The sequence below is a fragment of the Austrofundulus limnaeus genome, unplaced genomic scaffold (assembly GCF_001266775.1).
Source record: "Austrofundulus limnaeus strain Quisiro unplaced genomic scaffold, Austrofundulus_limnaeus-1.0 Scaffold1306, whole genome shotgun sequence".
Taxonomy (NCBI): domain Eukaryota; kingdom Metazoa; phylum Chordata; class Actinopteri; order Cyprinodontiformes; family Rivulidae; genus Austrofundulus; species Austrofundulus limnaeus.
This window is the reverse complement of record NW_013953708.1, coordinates 51,626-63,888: the sequence shown is the minus strand read 5'-3', so window position 1 is coordinate 63,888 and position 12,263 is coordinate 51,626. Positions and strand designations below refer to the sequence as shown.

At 43.7% G+C, this 12,263-nt stretch overlaps 3 protein-coding genes across 7 annotated transcripts in view; 1 reads left to right on the top strand and 2 right to left on the bottom strand.

Moving 5' to 3' along the window:
• LOC106534922 (dual specificity protein kinase CLK1) overlaps positions 1-9,207 on the bottom strand; it is a gene marked incomplete at its 3' end in the record, with an annotated part of 10,983 nt that extends 1,776 nt beyond the window's left edge. Inside the window, 1 exon segment of the mRNA XM_014031723.1 lies at positions 8,981-9,207.
• On the top strand, positions 7-7,064 carry LOC106534921 (rho GTPase-activating protein 24). 3 transcript variants are annotated; one of them, XM_014031722.1, is made up of 9 exons: positions 82-1,341; positions 1,587-1,700; positions 2,588-2,795; positions 2,877-3,006; positions 3,134-3,207; positions 3,292-3,413; positions 3,721-3,934; positions 4,270-5,133; positions 5,823-7,064. In XM_014031722.1, exons 1-9 carry the CDS (start codon positions 1,290-1,292, stop codon positions 6,061-6,063), a joined length of 2,019 nt encoding a protein of 672 aa, XP_013887176.1. In that variant the 5' UTR covers positions 82-1,289; the 3' UTR covers positions 6,064-7,064. The 3 variants fall into 3 exon arrangements, with proteins under 3 accessions (XP_013887174.1, XP_013887176.1, XP_013887175.1); XM_014031721.1 differs by having other exon boundaries at positions 83-1,341; positions 2,874-3,006; XM_014031720.1 differs by having other exon boundaries at positions 7-1,341; positions 2,588-3,006.
• LOC106534923 (putative monooxygenase p33MONOX) overlaps positions 6,677-12,263 on the bottom strand; it is a 9,671-nt gene continuing 4,084 nt past the window's right edge. The window contains exons 2-8 of one of the 3 annotated variants that reach the window (XM_014031724.1): positions 12,029-12,095; positions 11,627-11,802; positions 11,446-11,560; positions 11,205-11,332; positions 10,998-11,098; positions 10,736-10,908; positions 6,677-9,216 (exon numbers count right to left, since the gene is read on the bottom strand). In XM_014031724.1, the coding sequence (XP_013887178.1) occupies positions 9,008-9,216; positions 10,736-10,908; positions 10,998-11,098; positions 11,205-11,332; positions 11,446-11,560; positions 11,627-11,802; positions 12,029-12,053 (927 nt within the window). In that variant the 5' untranslated portion in view covers positions 12,054-12,095 and the 3' untranslated portion in view covers positions 6,677-9,007. Of the gene's footprint in view, positions 9,217-10,735; positions 10,909-10,997; positions 11,099-11,204; positions 11,333-11,445; positions 11,561-11,626; positions 11,803-12,028; positions 12,165-12,263 lie in introns of those variants that run through there. The other 2 variants (XM_014031726.1, XM_014031725.1) reach the window with 2 other exon arrangements.

The window sequence follows — 12,263 nt, the reverse complement described above, 5'->3', positions numbered from 1 at the left end:
ACACACACACACACACACACACACACACACACACACACACACACACACACACGGTTATTGATGAGGTAAATGAGGAGGGGAGCAACAAGGGCCACACACTCTGCTGGGAAATGAAGAGAGAAAGAGAGGAGGACTGGTGGGAAGGAGACAACTTCTCAGAGGACAAAGACAGGGACAACCTGAGAGGGACGACATGAAGTGAGGGCTGATGTGGACGTCCAGATGTGCGGGGCAGTGATGTGAAAACGGAGCGGGGTGTCCCGTTAAAGAGCTAATAAAGCAGAGGACACAAGGAGACGGGAGAGGAGAAGGGATGCAGGGAGGAATACTAATATGGAGGACGGAGCGGTCTGAGCTGAGGACAAAAGACGATGGGACCAAACTTCCACCRGGACGGTTTGAGAGGACGAGACCTGAGAGAAGTGAGGAAAAGATGACGRCCATGTTTAAAGAAACCAAGTCAGAGAAGTCACCTCTGCTGCTCGGACTCATCTAGAAGCTTTGAGGATTTTTAGAGTCGATGAATCTTCTTGTTCTGGACCCTCCTGGAGGAACTTCTCAGGAACATTTGTCTCATCGAATCATGTCTTCATATCCAGGATCTACCCTGATCAAACGATGGAGAACTCCTCCTCATTGAGAGCAGGTTCTTGCAGTTTTGGAACGTTCCTTTTCAGACTGAAGGAGGTTTTTCACACAAGAACCGTTTTTTAAATCCCAGCTCCTCTCAGTCTTTTCAGGAAACKTTACAAATGAGCATGTAGAGAACAAAATGAACACTAATCAGTCGACTCACGTCTCTTCTTGGGTTTTTAAAACATTTTGTCCATCGAGGTATGGCTGAGTTTTGGAGAAATGTTCTTCAATTTAGCTTTTTTAATTCTCATCATTCTAATTTCTTCATGTTTGTCCACGTGTGTTTTATTTAACACGTTACTTGATCAATTWTGAACTTTTAGTTTGAACAACTCAGGTTTTTCTACATTTTTAGCAAGTTTAACTATTTAAAGCAACTTCTCCAGCTGGAATCTTCACATCATGGACGTCTCTGTGTTTCTGGACACCAACAGGACCTCCATCCATTCCTGAAAAATAAAAACCAGSCCGGTCTTTATGGTGTTTCTCTTCCTTTGCCTCCAAATCAAAACGAACGAGACACACTCAGGAAGTTTCCCCGATGAAGATGATGAAAAAACAGCTGAAGGGATCTTTTTAATAATCTGAAATTCTCATAAAAACTCTAGAGTTTTTGCACAGAGCATCCAGAACCGGGCCGGGAGCGTTGCAGCATGGGACTCAGCTGCTTCAAGTCCTGGAAATATGACACTTCAGGCCACAAAGGTAGGACTCAGAACGAACCATCAGCAGGTAGACCATCCTTCAGGACCTGTTTAATGCTGAGTCATGGTGTTGAGCTGACACTGAGGTGGACAGAGAGGACAGTTATAAGAGAAASTAACAAAAAGCTGCCTGATTCTGTTCTAATATTAAAGTGCAGCCAGGACTTTATTTAAATTATCATCAGGGACTCGGGTCCTTCCTGAGTTCTGAGCGGGTCAGTAAAAACCTCCATGTTGTGTTTGTAGGTAACAGAGATGTGCTGGCCAGCCCGGGATCCTATTTCTTCTTATCCAACAGCTCAGGTCAGGGTGACGAGTGGCTGAAGAGCCTCAACAAGGGGGTCTGGATCCCTTTTACTGGTACACACACACACACACATATCTGTTTTTTATATCCCCATGGGGACCGTGCATTGACTTCCATTCATTTTTTTGGAAATTTTATTTCCTAACCCTGACCATTTACCCTAAAACTAACCTAAACCCAATTCACACCTTGGTTCTAAACCYAACCCCAAACCCAAAAATGGAGTTCCACCATATTAGGACCAGTCTTTGGTCCCCATTAGGACTACTGGTCTTGACAAAGTAGATGTGTATACTAGATATGGTCCTTAATAGTCAACAAAAACAAGTGCACACACACATCCTTGTATTTGCATCAAACTGAGGACTTAGTATTRACTTCCATTCATTTTTCTAACTGTATTTATGCCTAACCCAGACATTTTCCCTAAAACTAACTTTTACTGGTCCATAACTAACACTAACCTGAACCAGAACGTAATTCACACCATACCTCTAAACCTAACTAGTAAAGCACAGTAGAGCTGCAAACAAGAGGACATTGAAAAGGTCCTCACTTTACATAAAGACCTCACTTTGATAGTAACCATGGTGCAAATGGTCCTCACTTTGCAGTCAAAACAAGTACACACACACACACACACAAAAAAAAAAAAAAACAGGGACCTAAACTGTTTAGGTAATATGAGGCTTTCTTACTATGAGTCAACAGTGAAGCATGGTGGTGGTATATCATCAAGTGTTCTACCTCCAAATCAACAGCTGATTGGTTAAAAGTGGATCAGTTTGGTGTTCAAACATGACAGTAAGCTCAAACTTGATTTTACAAACAAGTTGTATGTTTAAACATTCCCCTGTGAAAAAGTCTGGTCCAAGTAAAGCAAACTCAAACTGGTTGGTCACAGCTTCACGGGGGGATCTCTGTGAACCTCCTCCTGCAGGGGTCTTTGGGCAGCGTCTGGAGGAGACGGTCCTGTATGAGCGTCGCTAYGGGACACGTTTGGTCCCCCTGGTGGTGGAGCAGTGTGTGACCTTCATCCTGGAGCGTGGCCTGCACGAGGTGGGCTTGTTTCGCCAACCTGGACGCACCAGTCTGGTCAAAGAGCTGCAGGAAGCCTTTGATTCAGGGGAGAGGCCATCTTTCGACAGGTACGACCCCTTGGCTGTTCTTGTAGTGTTTTTCAGGTGTTCTTTTCAAAATCTGTTTTTATTCATGCGTGCGCGCAGCAGCACAGACGTCCACACAGTGGCGTCGCTGCTGAAGCTCTACCTCAGACAGCTGCCGGAGCCTCTGGTTCCTTACTGCCACTACCAGGACTTCCTGCTCTGCGGCCAGAAGTTGTCCAAAGACCGTACTCTGGTAACAGCAGCGCTGCTCACCACAAACTCACTGTATCCTGGTGTTCATGTCTAACAATCAATGAAAGAAAAACACCACACATGTCTAATACTTTCTAATATTTTCTACACCTGGCCTCTTCTTCCAGGGTCTACTGGAGTTGAGGAATCTTCTTCATGAGTTACCAGTTGCAAACTTCAATCTCCTCAACTTTATCTGCCAGTATGATTGTCTTCTCGACATTTTAATCTGTTAAACTAAAAATGTAATGTTTTTTATGACGAGTCGAACTGGGCATGTCTGCAGGTTTCTGAATGAGGTCCAGAGTTACTCCAGCAGTAATAAGATGACCGTCCAGAATTTAGCTACCGTTTTTGGGCCAAACATCCTCCGAGCAAAAACTGAAGACCCGCAAAGCATCATGGGAGGTAAATCTGCTGCCAGTATTTTCTACAAATTCACTGTGTCTCAATTCATGGGTTGAACCCAAAGTAGACTGTGGTCAACGTCGACCGCGGTCTACATCAACTGCAACCYAGGAATTGAGACACAGCCGGTTTTTATGTTGCTTGTTTCAAAATATGAACCTCATTGTGGCACAACAATATGTACCAGCTGGTACATAAAAAGTAATTCATCCATCCAGTTCACTGTAAAACCTTAAAATGAGCTCTTGAGATCCTTGAGACAGATTTCTGTTGATGAGGCGTATTTCTCTTCCTGTTTGGGTTCCAGGTGCAGCTCTGGTCCAGGTACTGATGTTGGAGCTCATCAGAGAACATGAGTCTCTCTTTGCCAAAGCACCTCCGCCCGTCTACGTCCGTCCACCTCGAAGTCTGAACGCTTCCCCTCTGAAGCAGGCGCACCTCCAACCATCTACTTGCCTTCGCCAGCTGTCTCTGCCTCTGATCGCGGACCACTCAACAGAAATGGAACCGGCTGCAACCAGGTGAAATACGCTGACAGATCTGGCAAAGACCWGTCAACCAATGAGCAACTGGTTTGGAACCCTTGAGGAGAAAATGGTCACATTTTAAGGTCTTACTTCTAACAGAAAACCTTGAAGGTGCAAACTGGCAAAATCTCAGCTGGGAAAGCTCTTCAGTTCAGACATCTTGGTGCATTCAACTCATTTTATTTGCTAATCACCGAGGAATTTTAATTTAAGTTTTGTTCTTTAAATGTGTATGACTAAGAGGACATACTGTCTAATATTTTATTCCCTCATTTCACATTAATGTTGCTGCTAAAGTGAGTTTCAAAATTGTCCTTTGCTTTCTTCAGCTGTGCCTTCTCTGCGGCTGGAACATCAGACTTGTCCTCGGACCAGAAGAGACACATCGGCCATCGCTACACCTCCTCCCACCCTGGGAACTGCTGCTTCCCCCCTCCTGCCTCGAATGACTCCATTCAGGATGACTCAGACAGACCCAGTGGAGATTATCACCATGCATCAACTCCTGCAAATGTTTCTACAACCAACCTCCAGCGACAGCAGGACAGCTCTCAAACTGTGACGCTGAGGGGAGGGGCAAAGGCATGGCCACACCCAGACAAAACAGCTTTAGCTTTCTGGAGCTGTAGAGGTGCAGAAAAAGCAGGTTTGATGTCAGAACCGGCCAGCGGAGGCAGCAGTGAGGCACAGGACAGCACACCTTCTCCTTACGACAACCTGGACCGAGCATCTATGTGTCCAACGGTGAAGGACGCTCCTGACTCCAATGCTGCAGAACGTCACAAWGAAACTAGTGAATCTGCAGCAGAGCAGGCAGGAGAATCCTCATCTTCGTGGTCTTCCTGTGAAGTTCTACCACTGGACGACGGTGGTGACGATGTGGGGGCAGTTAGTCCTGAAAACCCAATGAAGACCCCTGAAAAGTTGCCTTTAACTGCGAAAGTAGAACAAGAAACCGTTCATAAAGACAACCGTAACATAAACACACACCACCCAAACTCCTGGGCTTCTGGCTCTGTATTCAGTGTCAGCCCTCTCAGTACAGGGAGCTCAGAGGTCTTCCTCCCCTCTGGTCCTTCAGATCTCCAGGGACCAGAGACTTCATCAGAAATCCGAAACAATTATTCAATAGTGGCCAAACTGAGGCAGCAGATGGCCCAACAGAAGGCCGAGTACCAAAGGAAAATCGAAAGGTAAGATACAGGCACAAGGAGACAAATGGTGTTGCTTTTCTCTCATTAATAAACCAGATTTCCATTTGTTACCCCAGCTCAGAGTCTTGTCTCATCCATCCTGTCCATCCATGTTTAAGCTGAGGTCAGGTCAGGCCTGGGAAACWCAGAAAACCCTCTCCAAATTCTCCTGAAGGGTCCTGAAGCCCAGGTCAGAATGGAGATCCAGTAAAATTCCTCCAGTAAGTTATGGGTCTACCCTGGGGTCAGTAGACCATCCAGAAGGAGGCGTACTAATCAGGTGCTTCTTCTTTASACACAGCAGACTCAGAACTTTCTCGAGATCTCGTTATTTCAGTCATGATCCATAATCYATGATTATAGATGGTTTGAGATTAGTTCACCAGAACTGAGCCCTCATTTCTGAGGAGAAAGCATCAGTTTGTTCATCCCATGCTCCATCCTGCCATCACTCATGAGCAAAGCTTCAAATATTTAACTCCTCAAAGACGTTAAAAGTATCTTGGAGTTCACGAGTGAAACAGAGTTCCTGGTGTCTTGATGGCATTTAGTTTCAAGTCTACCACAAAATGGATCAGTTCTTCACATACATAATACCTTCCACACTCATTTGACTTGTATTCCAGAGGTGTAAAATGCAGAGTATGATTATTAAGACTTGTGTCCTCTCTGGTGTCTGTGGGCTGCAGGTTGGAGCKAAGCAACGACGTTCTCGAGAGGCAGGTTTCAGTTCTTCGGCTCAGTCTGGAGCAGCACAGGCGGAGCCAGAGCGTTGCCGAGATTAAGATTCGAAACATGGAAAGAGCCAAAGCYGACGCCGATCGCAGGAACACCAGTCTGCAGAAAGAGATGGAGCTGTTCTTCCGAATGAGCGAAGAAATCAGGAGAAGAGGAGGAAACACAGGAGGAAGAGGMGGAGGAAGCATCTGAATGTGGCGGGAACGATGAAGAATATTTCCTGACAGGTTTGGATCAATCGATGAGGATCCACGACTCCCGGTTAAACCTTAAAGTAGCATTAAATTCTACTGGAGCTAGATTAAAATCCATCCTCTCTCTTCCATGTGTCTTTGGTTGGCTTCTGAAGGAAACAGGTCCAGAAAGGAAACCCAGACTTTCTGATCCCCATGATACCATCCAGTCCAGGGAATCCTAAGGCATTCCAGTGCCTGGGAGGAAATATAATCCCTCCAGTGAGCTCTGGGTCTACCCRAGGAGGTAGAATTATTCTATAGTTTTAGCTAAGGAGGTTTATTCTTCCTGCAGCTTTCAGACTGTTAAGTATTTTGTTTCTTCTGGGACTTGAAACAAATAAATAAATTGTACAAAGTCCCTSTCCTCTGCATGACGCCACTTTTTCAATAAAACAATGACTTTACTTCATGAATAAAGTCARACATGCTTGAATTTTAGAAGTTTAAAATGGTCAAAGGATCTGTGGGAAAAGTCACGAGTTAAACATGAAAGTTTCTGTCTTTGTGAGGTGAAATGAAAACTTGTTTTAATAAAGTTTTTAAACCAAAAATAATCGAACTCAGACTTGTTTTTCTCTAGTGAGAATGTWACATTTATTGTCAAACTCTGCTGGCAAAGTAAACTAAACTGTACAGAAACTAAAAATCRAAGACAATAAATCTTATATTCATGTTGAACAGTCAAAATAAAGTCAGGACAGAGACTTAAAGGATGGGTAATAAAACTGAAACAGAATGTGTCCAACAGGAAACACAAAGTTGGTTGAACTTGTGATGAAAGGGAGAGGCAGACCAACACCACAGTAGAGTTACAAACTTCTAATTTTCACTTCGAAAACAGAGACTAAGCCATGGTTCTRTTATACAGGAGTAAATGACCAGAAAACAGACGGTTTCCCTTCAAAATAAATGTGGAACTAATAAAACAAGGCCAGAGACTTATTAATTTGTACATAATCTTACAGATAAAATCAGGCGTCATCAGCATCGAGTGCAACAAAAAGGTTTGATGCAACTTCAGGATGGATGAAAATGTTTCTAATTTTTTTTTCTGTTCAAATGTTTTTCTAATCGTTTCAGCCCAGATAAACTGTTAATCTCCAAAAATCATAAAAAGAATCAGTTAAATCAAAGTATCTGTAAAAAAGAACGTAAAAATACACTTAATTTTCTGTTTTTCTGTTCTGGTTCTGTTTCATGTTCAGAAACACAAACCTGACATTTAATATTTACACTCAAGTGCTCAAACAGAACCACAAAGGASGTTTTCTCCAAATGGAATGAAGTCTTTAGTAACAGAAGGAGAAAAACAACAGAACTGTACAAAAACATTTCATTATTACCACATTTAACTTTTCAGTGACCAATATTCCTGAGAGAAAACTTTTACAATAAATCTGGATGAGTTGTTTTGTTGGTTTAATAAATGTTTGCACCTTTTTGTCCCAGACAAATGAAAAGTAAGGTCCAGCAGGAGGAGGACACTAAARACCTGTTTAACAGAACGATGTATTTGGTCATTTAAAGCAGAACGCTCATGTTTCTGCTGTTTACAGTTTCATYACTTTCTTTGAACAACATTTGGTGCTGCAGAAACTAACTCTGGGTGTTGCTTCACTCTGTTTGCACACTTTGAAGTGGAAAGTTCASAATAATCCCAACTTTGAGGGATTCGTAACACTCGTCATACCTCGGGCTCATGTGCTAACAAAACCAGAACAAGAACCTTCAGAGGTCCGTTCAGCTCGGCTTTGAGAATAAACTTATTCATTTCTTATTAAAACTACAAACGAATAAGAACGAAGCTCCAACAATAGCTTACGTAAAGTTCACAACATCTAAACATTTCAACAAAAAGCCGTCAGTCACGTAGCTACGGTCCAAACACTCGGGGTTATCAGGGTTAACAGTCGTGGTCAAAAACTGGTGAAATAATAAGAAATAAACACGAGTACCAATATTTACARTCCGTCTCTTCGTTCTCAGCAGCCGAGCTGAACTTCTAACTGGTCTTTCAGGCTCATGAGAGAAATTCAAAAGGTAGAGCACTGTGAAGGTCTGTTGGTGGCGATAAAGTGCATTTTTAAAGATCTGTTAAAACTGGGACCAACATACGGTTCACCMTCAGCTGAAGAAGTCTTTCAGTTTCAGGCTAAACTATTTTAAACGCTGAAGCTCGACGTAACATTTCTGATACAAGATAAACATCAAGAGTCTGATCGGACAGCACAGCTACAAGATTTACACACGAAAGCAGCACAAATGGAAATGTTCCACTTTTTTCTCTTTATGTTGATTTGTTTTGGTGGTGAAGAGGACAGAAAGTTTACAGCTGGTTTAAAGGTCCCATGAAATGACCGGGCAGAGGAAATAAACACTAAACTGTACAATACAAGAAAAGAAAGAAAGAAAGAGGGTAAAAGTGTCATCAACGTGACAGAAGTCAGTGGAAACAGGTCAGAGTTCAGCCTGATCTGAACACAGAGGAGCCAAAAACAAAAAGCTCACATGAAAACAGGAGGTGTAAACAACTCATTATATAATCCACATTATCTGGAAGAACATACCTAAAGTTGGTCCATTATTGGTTTTAAATATTCTTGCAGATGGTTACACAGAACTCTGAGAAACCCAAAACAATTATTTAAATGATTTCTTACAGGGAACACTGAGTTAAAGCCAGCTGTAGCTGCCTGCAGATTCAGACATTGAGTCAGAAATCTGGGCTGAATCAGCAGAAGGAAATTATAATTCGAGTCATTTTATTCTTGATAAAATAAGTTTAACAGTTTAAGTGATTTGTGTTTATGAAGGGTTAAGTTGGGCGTGCACAGAAAAGGGATAAACAGTGTCAGGTTTTCATTCGATGGGACCTTCAGAGCCTGGCGGCGGTCGTCTCTTCAGAAGCCGGACGGCGTCAGGATGTTCATGTCTCGGTGTTTCAGCTTGTGTGGACGTGCCCCCTGACGCCGACCGTCCATGGTGGGGATCTCCATCTTGGGCGGGGACACCCTCTGAGGGTTGTCGGACAGCCGGGTGGCCTGGGACTTCATCACCTCCATGGGGGTCGGCTTCTGGGCTCCACGGTACGCCTGCAGAGCAAAGCCTGCTGGGAAACAAAACAGTGTGTGTTCAGATTGAGATACAGAGGATCTGAAGAACCAGAGACTAAAACCAGTCTTTATTTGAACAGGTCAGACTCTCACTGAGGGGACGGGAACATGGACCCTCTGAGCCAGAGTCCAACAAACAGTGTGTTACGACACAAACCAACCAGGCTGAGTTTGGGTTCTACACTGCCTGGTGGACCCTCTTACAGCATGGTGGACCCTCTTACATCATGTTGGACCCTCTTACAGCATGGTGGACCCTCTTACAGCATGGTGGACCCTCTTACATCATGTTGGACCCTCTTACAGCATGGTGGACCCTCTTACAGCATGGTGGACCCTCTTACATCATGGTGGACCCTCTTACAGCATGGTGGACCCTCTTACATCATGGTGGACCCTCTTACATCATGGTGGACCCTCTTACAGCATGGTGGACCCTCTTACAGCATGGTGGACCCTCTTACATCATGGTGGACCCTCTTACATCATGGTGGACCCTCTTACAGCATGGTGGACCCTCTTACAGCATGGTGGACCCTCTTACAGCATGGTGGACCAGCAGATAACAGGACTGGGTTTTTAAGTTCCAGTCTCGTTATGAAGTTTTAGACAACTTATGCCAATTTACACAAATTTTAAAAGACATCCATGTTGAAGGAGGAATAAAATAAGATCAACTGGAAGCCTCTTTTAGGCATGTAAATACTGTAATGCTAACAAACTCATCGAATATCTAACTTTTATTAGTAATTCAGATGTAAAAATTATTCATAAGTTGTCTAAAATGTTCTAGTGTATTTTTTTGTTTTTAAGTATTTTTTGTTTGTTTTTAAGTTTATTTTTTGGTTGCTTTGTCCAAAATAACGGAAGAGATGAAATGAAAACCACAATGAGACAACAGAATAACTGAACGGTTCAATATTTATCTACCCAAATTAAAAGTGATTTATCTTTAAGACTTTAGGTTAATCAAACAACAAATATTGGTCTTTTTTTGAATACTGACATAAAGTAAAATTAGTTTTTGTTTTTCCCTCCATTTTCAACTCATAAAAGTTTTTTTTATTTTGTGTAAAATAAACTGAAACTCTTATTTTATATTATATTCTATATAAAGCAGAATCCACATTCTGAGCAGGAGATTGGTTTAAATAATCAGGAATCATCACTTGAACAGAAACATTTCTTACCTAAAGTCATCCTGGAAAAAAGATTTGAAAACTGTGTGTCGGAGCCAAACTCCCCATGAGTGACGATCTAAAGCAGTTTGTGTGAAACTGTGAATCTGACTGTATTTAAAGACAAACAGAAGCTTTACACCAATGAGACGACAGATTGGTCAAACAGGACTGTGTTTACTGTCAGTCTGAAGTTTCATCCTTGAACTCAGATCCTGATCCGACCGTTAGTGAAACAAACAGATCCAGTTTTAAAATGTTAAATGTTTTATATTAAATTAAAGCTTTTTGTTCCCATTTAAACACTTTTATGAGTGAAACTGATGAAAGCCGTCACCTGCAGCTGAAGCGTCTGATCCCAGGTCTGAGGACTGACTCTGGACRGGCAGCCGAGGTCCAAACACGCCCCACCGCTCCACGGCGCCGCCCGCAGCCGAGTCCCCGCCTCCGGCGTCCATGCTGCTGTTAGAGCCGAGGCTGACCTCTGAACCGGCGCTGCTGAACCAGCCCCTAATCCAGAAYACTCAGAGTGAGCAGCTGGACCAGGACGGAGGTCGGTCCTTTACGAACCGGATCCTGAGCCGTGGACTGGGACGTACCTGCGTTGTTGTTTCGGGGAGCTGTGAGGAGTGTTGGACGGAGTGGACTGAGCCGAGGAGCTCTTCTCTTCTTTCACCTCCAAATTCTGGATCTGCATTTTCTGCACAGGAAGTGTCACATGTTGGTCTTAAAGTTCTGATACGTGCGAGCAGACAACTGACCGGAGCTGGACCTGAGGTGGACTGGAGGGGCTTCCTGACACTCACCTGCAGGGACTCGGGGATGCGGTGGTGGTGCCTCGTCTCCTCAGCTGTCAGGCCTTTGTGAGGAGTGTAGCTGGTGTCCGTCAGTCCGGCCTGCTGCTCAAACTTGTACATGCTCTCCTGAGTTTGTTCTGAGACGAGAAGTCCGGGAGTCAGGCTTCACGTTCAAACATCGAGTCCAATAAATCAATTAATAAACGGAACCAGAACAACACAAACAGGAAGTGTTGAGAAGAAAACTCACTGGTGATGAGAGAGYTCATGATGACAGAAGAGGCTTTAGTTTTGACCACAGCTGGAGTCTTGAAGGTGGCGCTGTCCTGCCCTGCAGCCTGCTTGGAGGCTCCGCCCTCTTCCTCCTGAGGAGGGAAACAAGATAAACAAACAGAACCCAGCGGTCCAGGTGTGGCGCTGCAGAGCCTCACCTCAGCCAGCTGGGAGAACTTCCTGGGCGGGATGACGGGGCGTTTCCACAGGTTGTTGATGCTGATGTCGTGGGGCGGCGTGGACATGGGGGCCTCCAGGTTGTCGTCGTAGCTGAGGGCCCGTCGAGTCATTCCCACGGGAAGCTTCATCCCGCCCATCCCAGAACCCTCGATGGCTGCAGACAMAAACAAACAAACAAACAAACAAACAAACCTATCAGCTCCTTTTCTCCGACACGTTCTCTCTTTTTTACCACTGTTTTCAACACATTTCACAACAAAATGTCAGTTTTTCTTCACTTGTGGGATGTTTTAAGTAAAAGGTTTGTTGTCTCCAGCAGCTTACAAAGAACATCTCAGAAAATAAACATGAAAAAAGAGATCGTCTTAGATTCAGCTCACCTGGCAGGTCCCCAGAACCAGACATGACTGCAGTCGAACCGTGAACGAGTTCAAGTCAGGGAGGGAGCTGAAAAAAATAAAAATAAAAAACTACCGAGACGTCCTTCACACAGACACAAACATTACACAAAATCACAAACATTACACATAATCACAAACATTACACATAATCACAAACATTACACATAATCACAAACATTACACATAATCACAAACATTACACATAATCACAAAC